The sequence below is a fragment of the Mobula hypostoma genome, chromosome 12 (assembly GCF_963921235.1).
Source record: "Mobula hypostoma chromosome 12, sMobHyp1.1, whole genome shotgun sequence".
NCBI classification, from domain to species: domain Eukaryota; kingdom Metazoa; phylum Chordata; class Chondrichthyes; order Myliobatiformes; family Myliobatidae; genus Mobula; species Mobula hypostoma.
This window is the reverse complement of record NC_086108.1, coordinates 88,120,843-88,140,507: the sequence shown is the minus strand read 5'-3', so window position 1 is coordinate 88,140,507 and position 19,665 is coordinate 88,120,843. Positions and strand designations below refer to the sequence as shown.

Here is a 19,665-nt window from a genome sequence, read left to right as displayed (position 1 = left end):
CCTCCGTGGGAAAAGCCTGCTTATATTCAATGTTACTTAAATGCTATTCAAGAGTAATAAGGTGAAAATCCTGATGCAGTTCGAAGTGTTTGTGTTTTGCCGGGTACCATGGTATCGGGGAGACGGCGATAGCCGGTTTTCAAATAATGTCCTACAGCTGTGGATGGGCAAGTTAAAAACCATGTGGAAAAGGAATGCTCTATGGCCAGCGCAACATCCCGCCTTTAATTTCTTGTATTGAGGTGTTATTAATAGACCAATAATTCCGGTTGATGTGTAATTTTAAATAGATGTCACATTAAAATTGAGTAATGACTGGGCAATGAAGTGTTTTTTTGGCTGTGAAACAATTGTAGAGTTGGGGAGTGGGTATTCCAGTGATGTTCCGGGCGGATCTAATGTGATAACAACTCCTGTTCTCGTGAATCACCCCGATTCATTAGTACAAGTGACGCTTTTCCTCTCTGTGCTCTCAGTTCAGAAACTTCGGCGAAGAGAAGCAAAGGGGACAAAGAAAAAAATAACTCTCAAAATGGAAATAAATCTCATTGCTAGAGATATCAATCCAAAAGAGACTCGTTTTAACTAGTCTTAATTAAAGTAACTACTTCAAGGCGAGGTTCTCGGGCGGAGAGAGGAAAACTCGGCAAACGGTATTTTTGCTGGAATCACTAGGATTTTTCCATCAGGATTTGATTCAAAACGCCTGGATATTCTTTCGGCATGTTACAACGCAGAATGATTTTGTTCCATCTCTACAGGTTGGCACTTTCTTTTCACATAACGGGTAAGTCTTCCAAAGAGTAAAAATATTAGTTTCAATGTTTTTGATGTATTTCAAGCAAAATTATTTTATCGTATTTTTTGTAAGTAAAGACGGGTTAGCTTTAAAGTTCCGGTGGACGGGTTAAAAGCCGTCGGGTCTCTTGTTCGAGACTCGCGCTATTTGGAAATTAAATATTCCAACAGGTCTGCATAAAGCTGCTATTGCGCGCACAGTCGTCTACCAGATTATAGCTGTGGAAAACTGAAGGTGCAAAGTTTTAGAGGGACGTTATTAGGAAGTATTTCTTCTAGAGAAAACAAAATAGGAGGCTGTGCCTGCGAGTTTTGTTTATTTTAACTGTTAGTTCAGTAATTATAAAGTATATTTTTAAAGACGGCCAGAACACAGGTACTGTACCACAGAGAGATGCCCCCTCTATAGGTGACTACTCAGTGGTGCAGGCACAGTAGGAAGTGTGCTCGCGGGCAATTTTTGTTTCCTAATCTGGCTGTGTGAAGTCTGTCCTGAAGTACATAAACCACTGGAGTAACGTTGGCACGCTTTGACCACTAACTTAATTGAGTATGCCTGCTAATTAAGGTCATTCACAGCAAATCTGACCAAAGGGTCCACTAAGAGAAAATAAATTAGGAAGCAATTAGTAATAAAAAAAAATGTTCCTTGTTGACAACTAAGCAATCGGAATTTTGCTGGAAACACCACTACATTGACAGCTACATTGGTGCTGCTTCATGCACCCGTGCTAAACTCGTCAATTTCATCAACTTTCCACTCTGCCCTTAAATTCACCTGGTCCATTTCCGACACCTCTCTCCCCTTTCTTGATCTCTCTGTCTCCATCTCTGAAGACAAACTGTTGACCAACATTTTTTATAAATCTATCAGTTCCCACAATTATCTTGACAATATCTCTTCCCACTTCTATAAAAATGTTGTTCCTTTTTCTCAGTTCTCTCATCTTTGCCGCATCTGTTCCTGTGTGGTTTTCCTTTCCAGGACATGAGAAATGTCCTCCTTCCACAAAGGACCGGATTTCCCTTCAAACACCATTGATGCTGCCCTAAACCGTATCTCTCCACTTTTTGGACATCCACATGCACTCCATCTTCCCGCTGCCTTAACAGCAATAGAGTTCCCCCTGTCCATTACCTACCATCCACAAGCCTCATGATTCTCTGCAACTTCTGCCAGCTCCAAAGGGATCCTACCACCAGACATATCTTTATCTCCACCCATCTCTCCGCTTTCCGCAAGGATTGCCCCCTCCCTGATTCCCTTGTCCATTTGTTCCTCTCACTTATCCCTGCAAATGGCCAAAGTGCTACACCTGCCCATTCACTTCTCCCTCACCTCCGTTCAGTACCCCACACAGTCCTTCTAGGTGTGGTCAAACTTCACCTGCAAATCTGCTGGGGTCATCTAGTGTGCCCAGTGTGGCCTCCTCCACTTTGGTGAGACCTGCCATAAATTGGGGACCGCTTCTGCACCTCTGCTCATTCACCAAATGTGGAACTTCCCAGTGTCCAAACATTTTAATTCCAATTCCCATTCCCATTCCGACATGTGAGCCCATAGACCCCTCTTGTGCCACACAAAAATTAATGAATCAGGTTATCATAAAAACATTTGTATCCTATTTAAGATGCTGACATTTCCAAAGGTTACATCAAAGCTGAAGGGTTGGCGATTCCAGCCATTTGACATTCTATATTACATCATGTCCTCCACACATCTGGCATTACAGCAGTTTGGAAGGTCGAACTTGAAGGCAGAATAGAGGGTTAAAGACAGAATTATTAACAGTGTGAGGAACAGAGGGATCTTGGGGTCCACAGCCAAGATCCTTCCAAATTGCATCTCAAGTTGATTGAGTGGTTAAGGAGATACGGTCTCTTCATATGGCACATCATCAGTCAGAGGATCGAGTTCAAGAACTATGAGGTAATATTGCAGCTTTATAAAACTCTGGTTAGACAACACTTGAAGTATTGTGTTCATTTCTGGTGGCCTCATCATAGGAAAGATGTGGAAGCTTTAGAGGGGAAATTTACTAGGATGCTGCCTGGATTAGACCAGATATCTTTTGTACATTGAACGAGCTAGGGTTTCTTTCTGGAGTGAAAGATGATGAGATGTGACATGATAGAGGTGTACAAGATGATAAGAGGCACAGATAGAGTGGACATCCAGTGCCTTTCTCCCAGGGCAGAAATGGCTTATACGAGGGGGCATAAATCTAACGATTTCAAGCGTAGGTTTTTTTTTTACACAGAGAATGCTAGGTGTATGGTACATGCTGCCAGGGGTGATGGTAGAGGCTGATATATTCGGGACATTGAAAAGACTCTTAGCAATGGATGAAAGAAAAATGGAGGGGTATGTGGATTAGATAGATCTTTAAAAGCTTGGCACAACTTCATGGGCTGACAGACATATACTGTGCAGTTATGTTCTATGTTCTACCACCCAAAAGGGTTTTCAGACTTTGCTTTTTAGGTCTTGGGAGTTACGTTATCTGCTGAATATTCTGAGCCATGTCAATGAATTGATCTGCAGCAATGCTTGAATACAAAAGCTCTCAAAACACTTGTTAAAAATGTTTTTCAAAACTTTTCCGTGAAGTTCTTCAGTACTGTAGACCACACTATAATAGTCCAACAGTATGCTATTTCTGTGTGTCTGCCTCTGAGCAATTCCTTCCACATTATTCAGTTACTTATATTGATATTTTGATAATAACTCAATTATATAGTGTAACACACAAAATATTGGAGGAACTCTGCAGGTCAGGCAGCATCTATGGAAATAAATAAACAGTTGGCATTTCAGCTTGAGACCCTTCAGGACTGGAAAGGAAGGGGGAAGATGCCAGAATAAAAAGGTGGGGGGTGTGGAAGAAGATAGCTAGAAGATGATGGGTGCAACCAGGCGGGTTAGAAAGATAAAGGACTGAAGAAGAAGGAATCTGGTAGGAGAGGAGAGTGGGCCATAGGAGAAAGGGAAGGAGGAGAGGACCCAGAGATAAGTTAACAGATTTCATGACACATGCCGGTGATAATAAACCTGATTCTGATTCTGATGAATCCATGGAATTCTTTGTCACAAAGGGTAGTAGAGGTAAAATCATTGTATGTACTTAAGGCAGGGATTAATAAGTTCTTGACTGGTAATATAATTAAGAGTTATAGGGAGAAGGTAGAAGAATGCGGTTTGAAAAAAAAATCAGTCTGATTGAATGAGAGAGCTGACTCTCTGGCAGAATTCCTCTCCTATATCTTACGGTCTCATGTGAGTATAGCAGTGTGAGCACTTGAGTCGAGTATAACGCTCTCCAAAGGAGTTGGGTCAATTCCCTTATCGGAGAACACCTGTGTGTGACTTTGTTTAATGTGGAGAGGCCGATGTATGGCCGGCCATCACACGGTCCTTGACAGTGTCAAGGTCAAGGTTCAATGGCATGGAATGCAAGATGACTCAACTCTTCACTGCTGAAGCCTTCTTCTGCCTTCACTGCCATTGTGATGTGTCATCATCTTCTACCTACAACCAATAGACTTTAAGGCCATCCAACAACATGACATGAATATCTTGTTCATCAAATTGCATGGAGTAAATTTAATGGGATGAATAGTCTAATCCTGCTCTTTTACTGTGTGTCCTTAATTTGATCCTGGAACTTCACCCACTGCAGTGTCTGCCTGATAAAGTATTGACAGGACTAATGATGTTAGCTCTGTGGCACTTTAAATATGGAACATTGTTTTCACTTTGTGCACAGATGAATGCTGATAAATTTAAAAGGAATATGGTCCATTGTGGGTTGCCAAATATTTTTGAGAACTAAAAGAAATATACATTTCACTTTGTAATTAGTGTTCACAATTTTTGCCATATAATCCAAATCAATGTTTAAAGTGTCCGTTTTGCTATTGTCTCATGCTTAAATTTGGTAACCTTTTTAGAATCATTGAGCACTACTGTGTAGAAACAGGCCCTTCAGCCCTTCTATTCCATGCCAAATTTAGACATGATGAAATGGTGAAGCAGACTCGATGGGCCAAGTGGCCTAATTCTGCTCCTATATCTTATGGTCTTATCTGGCTTTTTTGACAGTCACATTATTCCCTCACATTATTTATGTCTTATTTAAATCTGAAAGATGTGATTTATCCCAGAAATATCAAATCACTCAGCATTAAAAAAAAGCTCCCTTGACCCACTGAATCTGTGCTGACCATCAAATATCTAGCTACACTAATTCCACATTAATCCCATTTTATTCTCCCAAATTCCCATCAACTCTACCCATACACTCTCACTCACTTGGGGCAATCTCCCAATTAACCTACCAATCCACATGTATTTGGAATATAGGTGGAAACTGGAGCACCCGGAGGGAGAGAGGTCAAACTCAACACAGCCAGCAACAAAGGTCAGGATTGAATCTGGGTTGCTAGAGCTGTAGGGCAGCAAATCTACTTACAAGTATTGCAACACCAGCCAGGTACCCTCCTTCCCCAGCCAACAGCTTACCAAATGTAAAACAAACAAAAAAATCAGTTTCCAGGTAATTCTGGGCAAGTGAGATCCAGGGGAAGTGTTGGAGGTAAGTAAATTGAGACTATTTAAAAGGTACTCAGAGAGCTACATGAATAGCTAAGGCTCAGAGGAATATGAGCCTAATGTGGGCAAATGGGACTAGCTTAGAAGGGTCAGGATGGACCATTTGGGCCAAAGGGGCATCCGTAAAGCAAACAGCATTATGAAGGACCCCACACACCCCTCATACAAACTCTTCTCCCTCCTACTATCTGGCAAAAGGCACCAAAGCATTCAGGCTGTCACAACCAGACTATGTAACAGTTTCTTCCCCCAAGCCATCAGACTCCTCAATACCCAGAGCCTGGACTGACACCAACCTACCGCCCTCTACTGTGCCTATTGTCTTGTTTATTATCTATTGTAATGCCTGCACTGTTTTGTCCACTTTATGCAATCCTGGGTAGGTCTGTAGTCTAGAGTAGTTTTTGTGTTGTTTTACATAGTTCAGTGTAGTTTTTGTATTGTTTCCTGTAGCACCATGGTCCTGAAAAACGTTGTCTCATTTTTACTGTGTACTGTACCAGCAGTTAAGGTTGAAGTGGCAATAAAAAGTGACTTGACTTGTATGAGTCTACACATCCAGTTGCTGCTATTCTTACACCATAATGAATTTCACTTTCCCCTTACAAATGTTTTAAGTGGTTGGGACTTCTAAATTAGATAGGTGACCGAGGGGTAGCCTTATAAAGTTTTGAGAGGCGGAATCTTTACCCCAGGGCAGGGGAGACCAGAACCAGAGGACATGGGTTTAAAGTAATAGGGGAGAAATTTAAAAGAGATCTGAGAGGCAGGTTTTTCACACAGAGATGAGGGTGAATATCTGGAATGAGCTGTTGGTTGAGATGGGGGAGGCAGGTACAATTACAACCTTTAAAAGATATTTGGATAGGATAGGGGGATATGAGCCTAATGCAGGCAAATTGGATTAGTGTAGATAGGCATCACAGTTGGCATGAACAAGCTGGGTCAAAAGGGCACATCTCTGTGCTATATGGTTCTATAATAGCTATTGAAGTCTCATGTACCCCTTCATCCTTCTGCTTCCTGTCATAATTTACAAGGATGTTGCCTGGTTTGGGGAGCATGCCTTATGAGAATAGGTTGATTGAACTCGGCCTTTTCTCCTTGGAGCGACAGAGAATGAGAGGTTTCCTGATAAAGGTGTACAAGATAATCAGAGGCATTGATTGTGTGGATAGTCAGAGGCTTTTCCCCAGGGCTGAATTGGCTAGCATGAGAGGATACAGTTTTAAGATGCTTGGAAGTAGGTACAGAGGAGATGTCAGGGGTAAGTTTTTTTACGCAGTGCGGGATGAGAGCATGGAATGGGCTACCAGCGACAGTGGTGGAGGCGGAAATGATAGGGTCTTTTAAGAGACTCCTGGAACGGTACATGGAGCTTAGAAAAATAGAGGGCTATGGTTAACCCTAGGTAATTTCCATAAGACAAAGGAGCAGAAATCGGCCATTCAGCCCATCGAGTCTGCTCCGCCATTTTATCATGAGCTGATCCATTCTCCCATTTAGTCCCATTCCCCCGCCTTCTCACCATAACCTTTAATGCCCTAATTTCTAAGGTAAGGACATGTTCGGCACAGCTTTTTGGGCTGAAGGGCCTGTATTGTGCTGTAGCTTTTCTGTGTTTCTATAATGACTTCTCTCACCATAATTTATTGGCTCCTATTCCACTGACCACTCCCTATCACTCTGGCCTTGAATATCCATAGGATCAACCTTTTATGCTCTTTCTTGTCACTTTTGTTGGTCCCATATTGAAAAGCCAACTTTTTTGCACTACAGCATTGAAAAACCATCATTTCATATTGTTTGCCTGAATTATCCTGAAGTAAGGGGGTTCTTAAAGGGGGCTACTGGGAGCCCATGTAAATGTGCAAATAACAAATTAATAGGGGAACTCAGTGGGTCAGGCACCATTTGCAGAGGGAAGTGGTATGCCGGCTCTCCCTCAAGGTCAAGACACTTCAGCTGGGGTGGTTTCTCCACGGCTGCTGCCCGACTCACTGAGTTACTCCAGCAGTTCGCTTTTTGCTCCAGGTTCAAGGATCCGTAGTCTCTTGTAGCTCTAACTATGTACGTACCTAGGACGAGTGTGGGATGAGGGTGAACAGAATACTCGTTCAGCCAACACCAAATCAATCTCTCCCTTTCACAACTACTGTCCTCCCTCAGGAAATGGGCCCCAACCCTAGGATTTACCTAGGAATCGGAAGTGTGAAATTAAAATTCCCTGCTCGTGGAAGTTCAGGTGGAGTCCGCAGTTTGGTACTTCCAAAACATGTGAAGCCTGAAGCCAAATATCCAGTGACTCCGGCAAGTTCCGTGATTGTTTCTGTCGATGCAAACTGATTATGAGGCATCTTTTGCTGTCCCAAACTGTGACAGAGGGCAAAAGAGAAGCAGAAAGAAGTAACTAGGCCAGAGCTAACTCACAATAGATATCTTATTCCGGGCAGAATGGAAAGAGAGAACAAAAAACACCAGAAAATGTTGGAAATCAAGATGAGAACAAAGCACAAACAAGAGAAATGCATGTAAATAGGAGTAGGATCAGGCCATCACCCCATCAAGGGTGCTTTGCCATTCAGCATGGTCATCACTAACCTAAACAGGTCAAGCAACCTCTGTGGAAAGCAAACCAGTGTTAATGTTTCAGGTCAGAATGTCTTACATGGGTTTTGAAGTTGAAATGATAACCCTGGGTCTCCTTCCATTGGTGCTGCCAGACTTGCTGAGTACTGTATCTCCAGCATTTTCTGTTCTTTTATGATTCCAGCATCTGCAGTTTTGATTCTTTTTTTCTTTGAAGAGGAAGGGAAGAAAAATGTATACTCTTCCCCACCGACTTTGGAAGGGAGAAGAAGTGGCTGGAGGGTTGAGGGCAATGTGAGTGACAGCAGAGCCAGAGGGAGGGTAAAATGTAGGACTGAGTGGGTAATGCAGTATATAATGGAACAGTCATGACTAGCATTGGAAAGGAAAAAGTTAATCGGAAGATGGTTTGAAGGGACTACCAGGGGCCTGACTGATGGCAAGATAAATTGGAAGAAGATCCTCCGAGTTCATGTTTACTCCACTGTAAGAATGGTTTTACATTGTTTTAGCATAGAACAAACATCAACAAAGTTGACTTAAGTTTTTAGGTCCAGTCCTTTATTCACAGTGACACTGAAAGACAATGAGACCGTAGACAATGGGACAGGATGTGTTCCTCCAACTGTGTGTTCAGTCATAGCCTTAGTGACCTGAGGGTCACAGACTTTCCAACAAACATAAACAGAGCACGGACCAGACAGTTCCTTTCGGAATGGCATCAGTGAGATACTAAGTAAGCCTCAACCAGGAAGCCATGCTTCTTTCGAAGGGATATTATAGATAGGTCAGTCAAATATTCCTAAACACAAAATAACCTGCAGATGCTGGGGTCAAAGCAACACTCACAGCACGCTGGAGGAACTCAGCAGGTCAGGCAGCATCCATGGAAACGATGAGTCGACGTTTCGGGCCGGAATCCTTCGTCAGGTCTGTAGAGGGAAGGGGCAGAGGCCCTGTAAAGAGGGTGGGGGGAGAGTGGGAAGGAGAAGGCTGGTAGGTTCCAGGTGAAAAACCAGTAAGGGGAAAGATAAAGGGGTGGGGGAGTGGAAGCAGGGAGGTGACAGGCAGGAAAGGTGAAGAAGGAATAGGGGAAAACACAATGGGTAGTAGAAGGAGGCGGAACCATGAGGGAGGTGATAGGCAGCTGGGGGAGGGGGAAGAGTGTCATAGGAATAGAGGAAGGGAGGGGGAGGGAATTACCGGAAGTTGGAGAATTCTATGTTACCGGAACAGAAGGCTCGTTCAGGTAAGTCTGTAGATGTATATCTGCTGTATGCATCGCACAGCCTTAAGGAGGAAGCCTTTCTATCAACAAGAGTGCAAGTTAAATTGTCAGAAAACATCAGAATCAGATTTAATATCACTGACATATTAAATACAAGAAAGTCTGCAGACGCTGGAAATCAAAAGAAACACTCAAAATTCTGGAATAACTCAGCAGGTCAAGCGGCATTCTTCAGGACTGGAATGGAGGGGGGAAGACACCAGAGTAAAAAGGTAGGGGAAGGGGTAGGAGGCTAGCTGGAAGGTGATAGGTGAAGCCAAGTGGATGGGAAAGGTAAAGGGGTGGAGAAGAAAGAATCTAATAGGAGAGAAGAGTGGACCGTAGGAGAAAGGATAGGAGGAGGGGACTTAAGTGATAGGCAGGTGAGAAGAGGTAAAAGACTGGAGTGGAGAATAGAAGAGGAGGGAGGGGGAGGGATTTTTTTTTACTGGAACAAGAAATCAATATTCATGCCATATGAGGCTACCCAGATGGAATATAAGCAGTTGCTTCTTCACCCTGAGGGTGGCCTCATCTTGGCACAAGAGGAGGCCATGGACTGACATGTCAGAATGGGGATGGGAATCGGAATTAAAATGTTTGGCCACTAGGAAATTCTGCTTTTGGCAGATGGAGCAGAGGTGCTTGATGAGCAGTCCTCCAATTTATGACGGGTCTCACCAGTGTAGAGGGGAACACATTGGGAGCACCAGACACAATAGACAACCCCAGCAGATACGCAGGTGAAGTGTTGCCTCACCTGGAAGGGCTGCGTGGGCCCCTGAATGGAGGTCAAGGAAGAGGTGAAAGGGCAGGTGAGGCACTTTGGATGCTTGCAGAGGTAAGTGCCCGGGGGGGGGGGGGGGGGGAGAATTAGTGGAGAGGGACAAATCGACAAGAGAATTACAGAGGGAGTGATCTCTATGGATACCGGAGAGGCAGTGGAGGTAAAGATATGTTCAGTGGTAGGATCCCTATGGAGATGTAGAAGTTGTAGATGATATATTGATAGATAAGCACAAGAACTCTTTATCATCTTTAAGGCTGCAGGATAATGGGGTGAGTCTGGATGCTTGGGAAGTGGAGGAGACGCAGATGAGGACGGCATCAATGGAGGAAGGGAAACACCGTCCTTTGAAGAAGGAGAACATCTCTGATGTCCTGAAAAGTAAGGCCACAGCCTGGGAACAGATGCTGCTGAGGCGAAGGAACAGAATAAAGGAAATAATATTTTTACAGGAGACAGGGTGGGGAAAAGATCTAGTGAGGACAACTGTAAGAATCAGTAGGTTTATGAAAGATATTGGTTGACAGATTGTCTCCAGAGATGGAGACTGAAAGTTAGAGAAAGAGGAGAAAGTTGTCAGAAATTAACCAAGTGAATTTAAGGGCAGAATGGACGTTAGAGGCAAAGTTGATAAACTTGACCTTAGGTCCAGTGCAGTTGTCAGTGTAGCGGAGGAAGATTTGGGGAGTACTACCGCGAAGGTCTTTGAACATGGACTGTTCTACATAGCCAACAAGGAGGCAGGCATAGCTGGGACAATGTGGGTGACCATGGACACCCCTCTAGTCTGGAGAAAGTGGGAGTGGCCAAAGGATAAACAGTTGAGGGTGAGGGTCAATTCCGCCAGACAGAGGACGGGGTTGGCAGAGGGGAATTGGGTGTTTCTTTTGTTAAGAAAGGAGCGGAGAACTTTGAGGCCTTCCTGATGAGGGATAAAACTGTATAGAGACTGAACATCCATGCTGAAAATCTGGTGGTCAGGCTCAGTGAACTTAAAGTTACTGAGGAGATCAAGAGCATGAGAGGTGTCACAGATGTAGGTGGGAAGGAACTGAACCAAGGGGGATAGAATGGAATCGAGGTATGAAGACACGATTTCAGTTGTGTAGGAGCAAGCAGAGACAATGGGCCTACCCAGACAGTCTGGTTTATGGATCTTGGGTAGGAGGTAGAAGTGAGCAGTGCGGAGTAAGGGAACTATGAGTTTGGTAGCAGTGGTTGGGAGTTCTCCAGAGTTGATGAGGTCGGCGATAGTGTTGGAGGCAGTTTTCAGATGGTACAAAGTGAGGTCCTCTTCAAGGGGTAGTTATGAGGAGGTGTCTGAGAGTTGCCACCGGGCCTCAGCAGGGTAGAGGTCAGTGTAGCACAACAATACATCCTTTATCTGTGGGTTTCATGATAAGCTCAGGACTGTGCAGAGAGTGGAGGACAATGATCCAAAGGGGGCAAGGTTCAAGGAGGAGGAAGGAGTACTGAAGTCAAGACGGTTGATGTAGCGTCTGCAATTCGAGATGAAAAGATCCAGAGCAGAATATCCAAGAGGAGGAGGAGGGATGAAGATGGGGAAAAGGCATCATCAGTGCAGCGTGTGGAATCCTTGCCAAAGAAGTAGGCTTGGAGACGGAGGCAACAGAAGAAGAGCTCGACATTGTGGCGGGTGTGGAACTCAGTGATGTGCAGGCGAAGGGGACAAAGGAAAGGTGCTTGTTGAGGACAAAATGTTCTGCCTCAGAAAGGGGAAGTTTGGAGGGAATGGTGAAGGATATTCTTCACATTTCCCTCATGGAACGTATTGAAATTTGTTGTTTTACGGCAGCAGTACAATACAATACACATAACTGCTATAAATGACAAAAGAAATGTATTTAAAATTTTTAAATTAAGTAGTTCATGGGTTGGTTTATTGGCCATTCAGAAATCCGATGGCGGAGAGAAAGAAGCTGTTCGTAAAACACTGACTGTGAGCTTTGAAGCTCCTGTACCATCTCTTTGATGGTGGTATTATGAAGAGAACATGTCCTGGGTCAGCATGTTCTGAGAGCAAAGCAAAACCTGAAGCAATCCCAAACACAAGCGAATCTATAGATGCTGGAAATCCTAAGCAACACCCCCGAAATGCTGGAGGAACTCAGCAGGCCAGGTAGCATGTGTGAGAAGGAGTAAACGAGTAACGTTTCGGGCCAAGACCCCTCTTTTCCATAGATGCTGCCAGGCCTGCTGAGTTCCTCCAGCAATTTGTGTCTGAAGCAATTAAGGGCAGTAACCATAATGCAACATGAACCCTAATGGAACCTAGATGTAAGGGATCATCAAGTATAACTCACTGAAACCTCACAAGGATCTGTTGCTGGGAACTGCTGTAACCGAGCCATTCCACAGTAGCATTGCTTTCCACTCAACAGACTGTCAGCGGCAGGACTCCTGTGCTGTGCTATGTTGGAGGACTCCATCTGGGACCAGCAGGGCAATACCAGCCTCTACAGAGCTCCCCAGTTGTCAGGCAGTGAAAATCAACATGCTGAATCTAGACCAGATTAAATCCAGTTTAAGAATATAAGAAATAGGAGCAGGAGTAGGCCATCTGGCCCATGAAGTCTGCTCTGCCATTCAATAAGATCGTGGTTGATCTGGCCATGGACTCATCTCCACCTGCCTGCCTTTTCCCGATAACCCTTGATTACCCTACAATGCAAAAATTTATCCAACCTTGTCTTAAATATATTTACTGAGGTAGCCTCCACTGCTTCATTGGGCAGAGTATGCCACACGATTCACCACTCTGGGAAAAGCAGTTCCCCCTCGTCTCCATCCTAAATCTACTTCCCCAAATCTTGAGGCTATGTCCCCTAGTTCTAGTCTCAACAACCAGTGGGAACAGCTTTCCTGCCTCTACCTTATCTATTCCTTTTGTAATTTTATATGTTAAGTAAAGCAAATCCATAGGAATGAATGGAAGAAATCGGGTACCGAGACAAAAGTTGTATTTAATTTAATTCAATGGATTTAAGTGCTTAAAGTTGTTTTTAGTATTTAATATTGTCACATTTTTTGATCAAGCTTTAGCTTTCTGTCTATATTTTTAATTTGTAACACATTCAGAGTCAAAGATACTGATGTTGTGAGCAACGTTGGGCCCTGTATCTAAGGAAAGATGTACCAGCCCTGGAGAACGTTCACAAAAATGATTCCGGAAAAAGCAAGGCTTAAAATATAAGAAGCATGTGATGCCTCTAAGCCTGTACTTGATGGAGTATGAGGAGGAATCTTGTTGAAACCTACTAACTACTGAAAGGTCTCGATATAGTGGACATAAAGAGGATCTTTCCATTTTTGGAAGTCTAAGACCATAGGACATAACCTCAGAATAAAGGGATATCCCTTTAGAACTGAGGTGAGGAGGAATTTGTTCAACCAGAGATTGGTGAATCTATGTTGCCACCGACAGCTCTAGAGGCCACATCTTTTAAGGTAGAGATTGATAGGTTCTTATTTAGTAAGGAGGTTAAGTGTCATAGGGAGAAGCCAGGCTAATGAGTTTGAGGGAAAAAAAGTCATCCACAATTGAATGGCAGAACAGACTGGGAGAGTTGAATGGCCTATTTCTACTGCTTCATGTTATGGTCTTGGAATTTCAACGGTTGCTTTGATAATCCACTGGAATTCAAAGTCATGCTGCCTGTGTAGATGGCCACATGCACTGGGAAGATTCTGGCATGCTGTGCACTGCTGCCCTAGGCCAAATCAATAAACCGAGAGCCAGCGTCCCAGCAGACAGCAAGGTCCATGGCATAGATGATCAGTGAATGACAGTTCTGCCCCCAACACTTGAATATGACACCTGGTTATGTATTAAAACTAAAACATAAATTGCTCGAAACACTCAGCAAGTAGGCAGCATCTGTGATGAGAGGAACAAGATTAACATTTCAAGTTAATGACCATTCTTTAGGGCTAGAAAGGTAGAGTTGGTAAGAATGAAGGGAATATTGATATATTAGAAACCAAAGTTATCTGGGACTGCACTTGGTGCTGGCAGTGAGAGAGAAAGAAAAGGGAAAGAATGCTTCAGAACCATGAGACGTGGTGCACAGCAGTTCATAGTTCAATGATTGAAGTATGTATACTTTATACAGCCTTGAGATACGTCTCCTTACAGGCAGCCACCAGGAAAAGAAACCCAATAGACTCCATGTTTCTTAAAAAGACAGTCAAACATCCAGTGTGCAGAAAAAAAAGCAAATCATGCAAACAATAAAAATAAGCAAATTTGCTGGAAATCAGAAGAATAGTGAAAGCTGGAAACACCCAGGAGATCATGCAGCATCTGTGAAGAGTAATTGAGTTGCTATTGCAGTTAGTTAACCAGAAATACTTTTCCCTTGCCATATTTTATTGCTTTACACTCATGGGTATTCATCCCTCTGCTTACAAGCTCCTACTCTTTGGAACTTCTTCCCTCACCCTCTTGATCTCTCATGCCAACAATTTTCCTCTGAGCCACTCCTCCGCAACTGCCCCTTGATCAAACTTCTGTTGCGTGCCTTATCTGTCTCAGTTATCTCAGTATCAGCTTTTATTAAAGAACTTGCATAAATGTTAATAGAATCTAAATGCATCAATGACATCTACAGTTCAAATCCATACAAAATGTACAGGAAACATGGGGGAATCATGATAAGTTACACAGTTATGACAAACTCAGAATCTTATGAATTTTAAAACTCGCACATCTGGGTTTTGAACTGAGTATTTGCAAAATAAATTGAAAAGAGTTGTTATCCCTGCTGGGAATTGAGCAGAACGTGACATTCAAATCGAGCACCTTTTTATATATTATTTTTGAGATTGGACATGGTTGGTTATTATTTATTATCCCACTGTCCTGGATAATGTGGTGGTGAGCTACCTTCTTAAACTTTTGCTTGTGAAAGCACTCACACAGTGCTCTTGTGCAGCAAGCTCAAGGAGTTAGACCCAGCAATGGCAAATGACCAATAACATATCTCCAGGTCAAGATGTAGATGGCAGTTTGCAGCAAGCTCCAGGGGTCGTACCCAGCAGTGGCAAATGACCAAAAACATATCTCCAGGTCAGGATGATATCTGACTTGGACAGCAGTCTGTAAGGTTCCCATGCACCTGCAGTCCTTTTCCTATTTGATCACAGGGTTTGTGCATCTGGGCAGGACTATCGCATAGCCTGGGTGAGTAATTGCAGTGAATTTTGTGGACGATAAACATGGTAACAACTTGTAAAGGAGAGAATGAATGTATAGGTTGTGGATGGGTTGCCAGTCAAGCAGGTTACTTTGTCCTGGATGAAGTTGGGAGCAGTTGGAACTGTTCTCATGCAGCCAATTGCAAAGTGTTCCATCAGACTCTTAACCTGTGTCTTGCGCTTGTTGGAAAGACTTTAGAACGTCAAGAAATGAGTAATTTGAAATGGATTATCCAGCCTCTGACCTACATGTATGGTTAAGTGGCTGGTCCATCCAGGTTTCTGGACAATGCTGACCCACAGGTATTAATGGTGTGGAATTCCAGTAGTGATGACAGCGTGTACCTAGGTTAGAGATTTCCATTGCCTGGCACTCTTTTGGAGCCAATGTTACTTTTCACTTACCAGGTCATAAGCTCATCACAATATCTATAAATGGCAGTCAAAATTGTGGATGAGCTGATTAGTAAGCATGCAGACCACATGAAAGTTCCATCGCAGGCACTAGCTTCCCCACCATGAAGGACATCTTCAGGAGGCAGCGTCCATCATTAGAGATCCTCACCATCTGCCATACGCCCTCCTCCCATTGCTTCATTCAGAAAGAGATATGGTAGTCTGAAGACTCACGATAAATGTTTTAGGAACAGCTCCTTCCCTTCTGCCATGAGATTTCAAAATTGGCCAATACCTTGTGATTCACATTATGTCTTATCTAGTTTAGTAACTTGTAGTTTTTTTTTCTTGCAACTGTACTGCTACAACTTACAGTACATAAACCTGATTCTGATTGTAAAAATGAGTGAACTGTGGATAGTTGGAAAGATTGTCAAAGGACTGAGCAGAATATAGATCAGTTGGAAAAAATGGCTAGAGAACTGGCAAATGCTTTTTAACCCAGACGAGTTAGGGAACTAGGCTGAAGAATGGCAATTGGAATTAAACACACATAACTGTGAGATGATGAGGGGTGATCTTACACAAATGCTTACAATTATGAGAGACTTGGGTAGAGTAGACGGCAACAGTCTTTTCCCCACAATAGGGGAGTTCAAAACTAGGGAACGTACATTTTAGTGTGAGAGGAGAGATTTAAATAGGGCCTGAGAAGAAACTTTTTCATGCAGTGACCATAAGATGTAGCAGCAAAATTAAGCCATTCGGCCCCTTGAGTCTGCTTTGCCATTCCACTGTGGCTGATTTATTATCTGTTTAACCCCATTCTCTCACCTTCTCCCCATAACCTTTGACACCCATACTAATTAAGAAACTATTAACCACCACTTTACGTACCACCAATGATTTGGCCTCCACAGGCACCTGTGGCAATAACTCCACAAATTCACCACTCTCTGGCTAAAGAAGTTCCCCTCATTGCTGTTCTAAAAGGACATCCTTCTATTTTGACTGTGTTCTCTGGTCCTAAACTCCACCAATATAGGCATCATCCTCTCTATTTCTATTCTATCTAGGCCTTTCAATATTTGACAGGTTTCAATGAGATTCCCCTGATACTTCTAAGCTTCAGCAAGTACAGGCCCAGGGCCATCAAACTCTCTACATACGCTAACCCTGTCATTCCCAGGATCATTCTTGTGAATCTTCTCCTGTTTCAGCTCATACTGTCGTAGATAGAATTCAAAACTGCTCACAATCCTCCAAGTATGGTCTGACCAATGCCTCTGATTTCTGATATTTTTAGTTTTTTCCTGTTGTAAAATCGGTCTATGCTTTTATTCTTTCTACCAAAGTACGTGATCATACACTTCCCTACACTGTATTTCATCTGCTATTTCTTTACCCATTCGAATCTGTCTAAGTCCTTCTGCAGACTCCTTGCTTCCTCAGCACTACCCGTCCCTCTTCGTATCATCCCCAAATTTGGCCACAAAGCCATCAATCCCATCATCCATATCATTGACATTTATGTGAAAAGACGTGGTCCCAACATCGACCACCAGTCGCCAGCAGCCAACCAGAAAAGGCCCGCCTTTTTTCTTACTCTTTCCCTCCTGCCAGTCAGCCAATCTTTTATCCATGCTACTATCTTTCCTGTTATTTCCTCAAAGAATTCCAACATATTTGTCAGACAAATTCCCCTAAAGAAACCATGCTGACTTCAGACTATTTTTTTTATCATGTGCTTCCAAGTACCCCAGAACCTCATCCTCAATAATGGACTGCAACATTTTCTCAATCACTGAGGTCATTCTAACTGACCTAAAGTGTCCTGTCTTTTGCCTCCCTCCCTCCCTCCCTCCCTCCCTCCTTCAAGAGTGGAATGACATTTTTACACTTTTCACCTCACTGACAATCAACCTCAGGGATGTGTGCTTAGTCCACTACTCTACTCTCTCTACACCTGTGATTGTGTAGTAAGGCACAGCTCAAACACCACCCATATATTTGCTGATGATACAACCATTGCTGGCAGATTCTCAGATGGTGACGAGAGGGTGTACAGGAGCGAGCTATATCAGCTATTGAGTGATGTCACAGAAGCAACCTTGCACTCATCAGTAACACCAAAGAACTGATTGTGGACTTCAGAAAGGGTAAGATGAGGGAACACACGTCAGTCCTCAGAGAGGGATCAGAAGAGGAGAGAGTGAGATTTGGCACGTCACCAAAAACACTTGCAAATTTCTACAGATGTACTGTGGAGAGCGTTCTAACTGGCTGCATCTGACACAGGATCGAAGTAAGCTGTAGAGAGTAGCCAGATCCATTATGGGCACTGGCCTCCATAGTATCCAGGTCAGCTTCAAGGAGCAGTGCCTCAGAAAGGCTGCGTCCATCATTAAGGACATCCACCATGCAGGACATGCCTTCTTCTCATTGCTCCCATCAGAAAGAGGTACAGAAGCCTGAAGGCACGCTCAATGATTCAGGAGCAGGTTCTTCCCCTCTGCCATCCCATTTCTGAATGTATTGCATTGTACTGCTGCCACAAAGTTAACAAGTTTCACAACATATAGCTGTGATATTAAACCTGATTCTGATTTTCCATTTGTCTGGAACCATTCCAGAATCTAGTGATTCTTGAAAGGTCACTACTAACGCCCTCACAGTGTCTTCAGCTACCTCTTTCAGAACGTTGGGTATAGTCCATCTTGCTTAGGTCATTTACCTACCTTCAGACCACTCAGCTTCCCAAGCACCTTCTCCTTAGTAATAGCAGCTACACTCATCTTTGCTCCCCAACATGCTTGGACTTATTGAAATCTCTTGAATTTCTTGAATCTTCTTGATTAATTAAGTTTAATTATTAAGCTGAATTATTAATTATTTAAGCTATTTCTTTCTCTCCCGTTACTACCAGTTTAGTGTCATTTTCCGGCAGTCTGATAAGTACTTGGATAGGTATATGGATGTGTTGGGCTGAGAGGGATATGGACCAAAGACAAGGAATTGGGACTAACTGGATAAGCGCCACGGATTTGCTGGACTAAATAACCTATAGCCATGCAGTATTGCTCTATGGAATTGGAAATTCTGGAAATTCATCCAAAAAACGAAGGATAGATCTATATGGAAAACCATGGTCACCAAAGTCCGTATCAGATATGGTACCTAGACAGACAGATTGCTCTATGACTCTAAGTGTGAGGTGTTGGACTTTGGGAAGTCAGATATACAGTAAGAGGAAAATACACAGGACATGATACAGCTATCGGGGGCATTGATGTACTTGGGGATCTTAGGAAACAAATCCATAGATCCCTGAAAATGGCAACACAAGGATGGCAAAGAAGGCATACAACATATTTGCCTTCATCAGTCAGATGTTAAGCATAAAAGTTGGGATGTTATGATATAGCTGCATAAAACTTAGGTGAAGCCACATTATCAGTTTTGGTTGCCATGCTACAAGAAGATTGTGGAGGATTTGGATGAGGTGCATAAGAGGGTCATCAGAATTAATGAGCGTTAGCTATAAGGAAAGGTTGGACAAACTTGGATTGATTTCTCTGGAGCATCAAAGGCTTCTGGGTGAGCTGATAGAAATTTATAATATTATGAGAGGCAGAGATGAAGTTGACAGCCAGTATCTTGTTCCCAGGTCCAGAATATCTAATTCTTAAGGGTATGTATTTAAAGTGAGAGGAAAAACGTTTAAGAGTTATACAAGGCAAATCTTTTTTTGCACGGAGTGGCAGGTATCTGGAATATACTCTAGGGGAGCTGGTCGAAGCAGATATGATAGTTTTATTTAAGAGGCATTGAGATGGGAACATGATCAGGCAGGGGATGGAGGGTGTGGACCATGAATCAGTGGATAGGATTTGTTTTAATTGTCTTATGTCAGTACAGATTTGTAGATCAAAGGGCCAATTTCATCCCCAATAAAGTCCTCTTCCCTCCACTGAGCTCATCTACACAGAGCGCTGGCTT

The 19,665-nt window shown here is 43.2% G+C and overlaps 1 protein-coding gene across 4 annotated transcripts in view; it reads left to right on the top strand.

The window, feature by feature from the left end:
• The first annotated feature begins 484 nt into the window (after positions 1–484).
• tie1 (tyrosine kinase with immunoglobulin-like and EGF-like domains 1) overlaps positions 485–19,665 on the top strand; it is a 107,301-nt gene continuing 88,120 nt past the window's right edge. For 3 of the 4 annotated variants that reach the window (XM_063065023.1, XM_063065022.1, XM_063065020.1), the window contains exon 1: positions 485–787. In XM_063065023.1, the coding sequence (XP_062921093.1) occupies positions 724–787 (64 nt within the window). In that variant the 5' untranslated portion in view covers positions 485–723. The remainder of the gene's footprint in view (positions 788–19,665) is intronic. The other variant, XM_063065021.1, reaches the window with a different exon arrangement.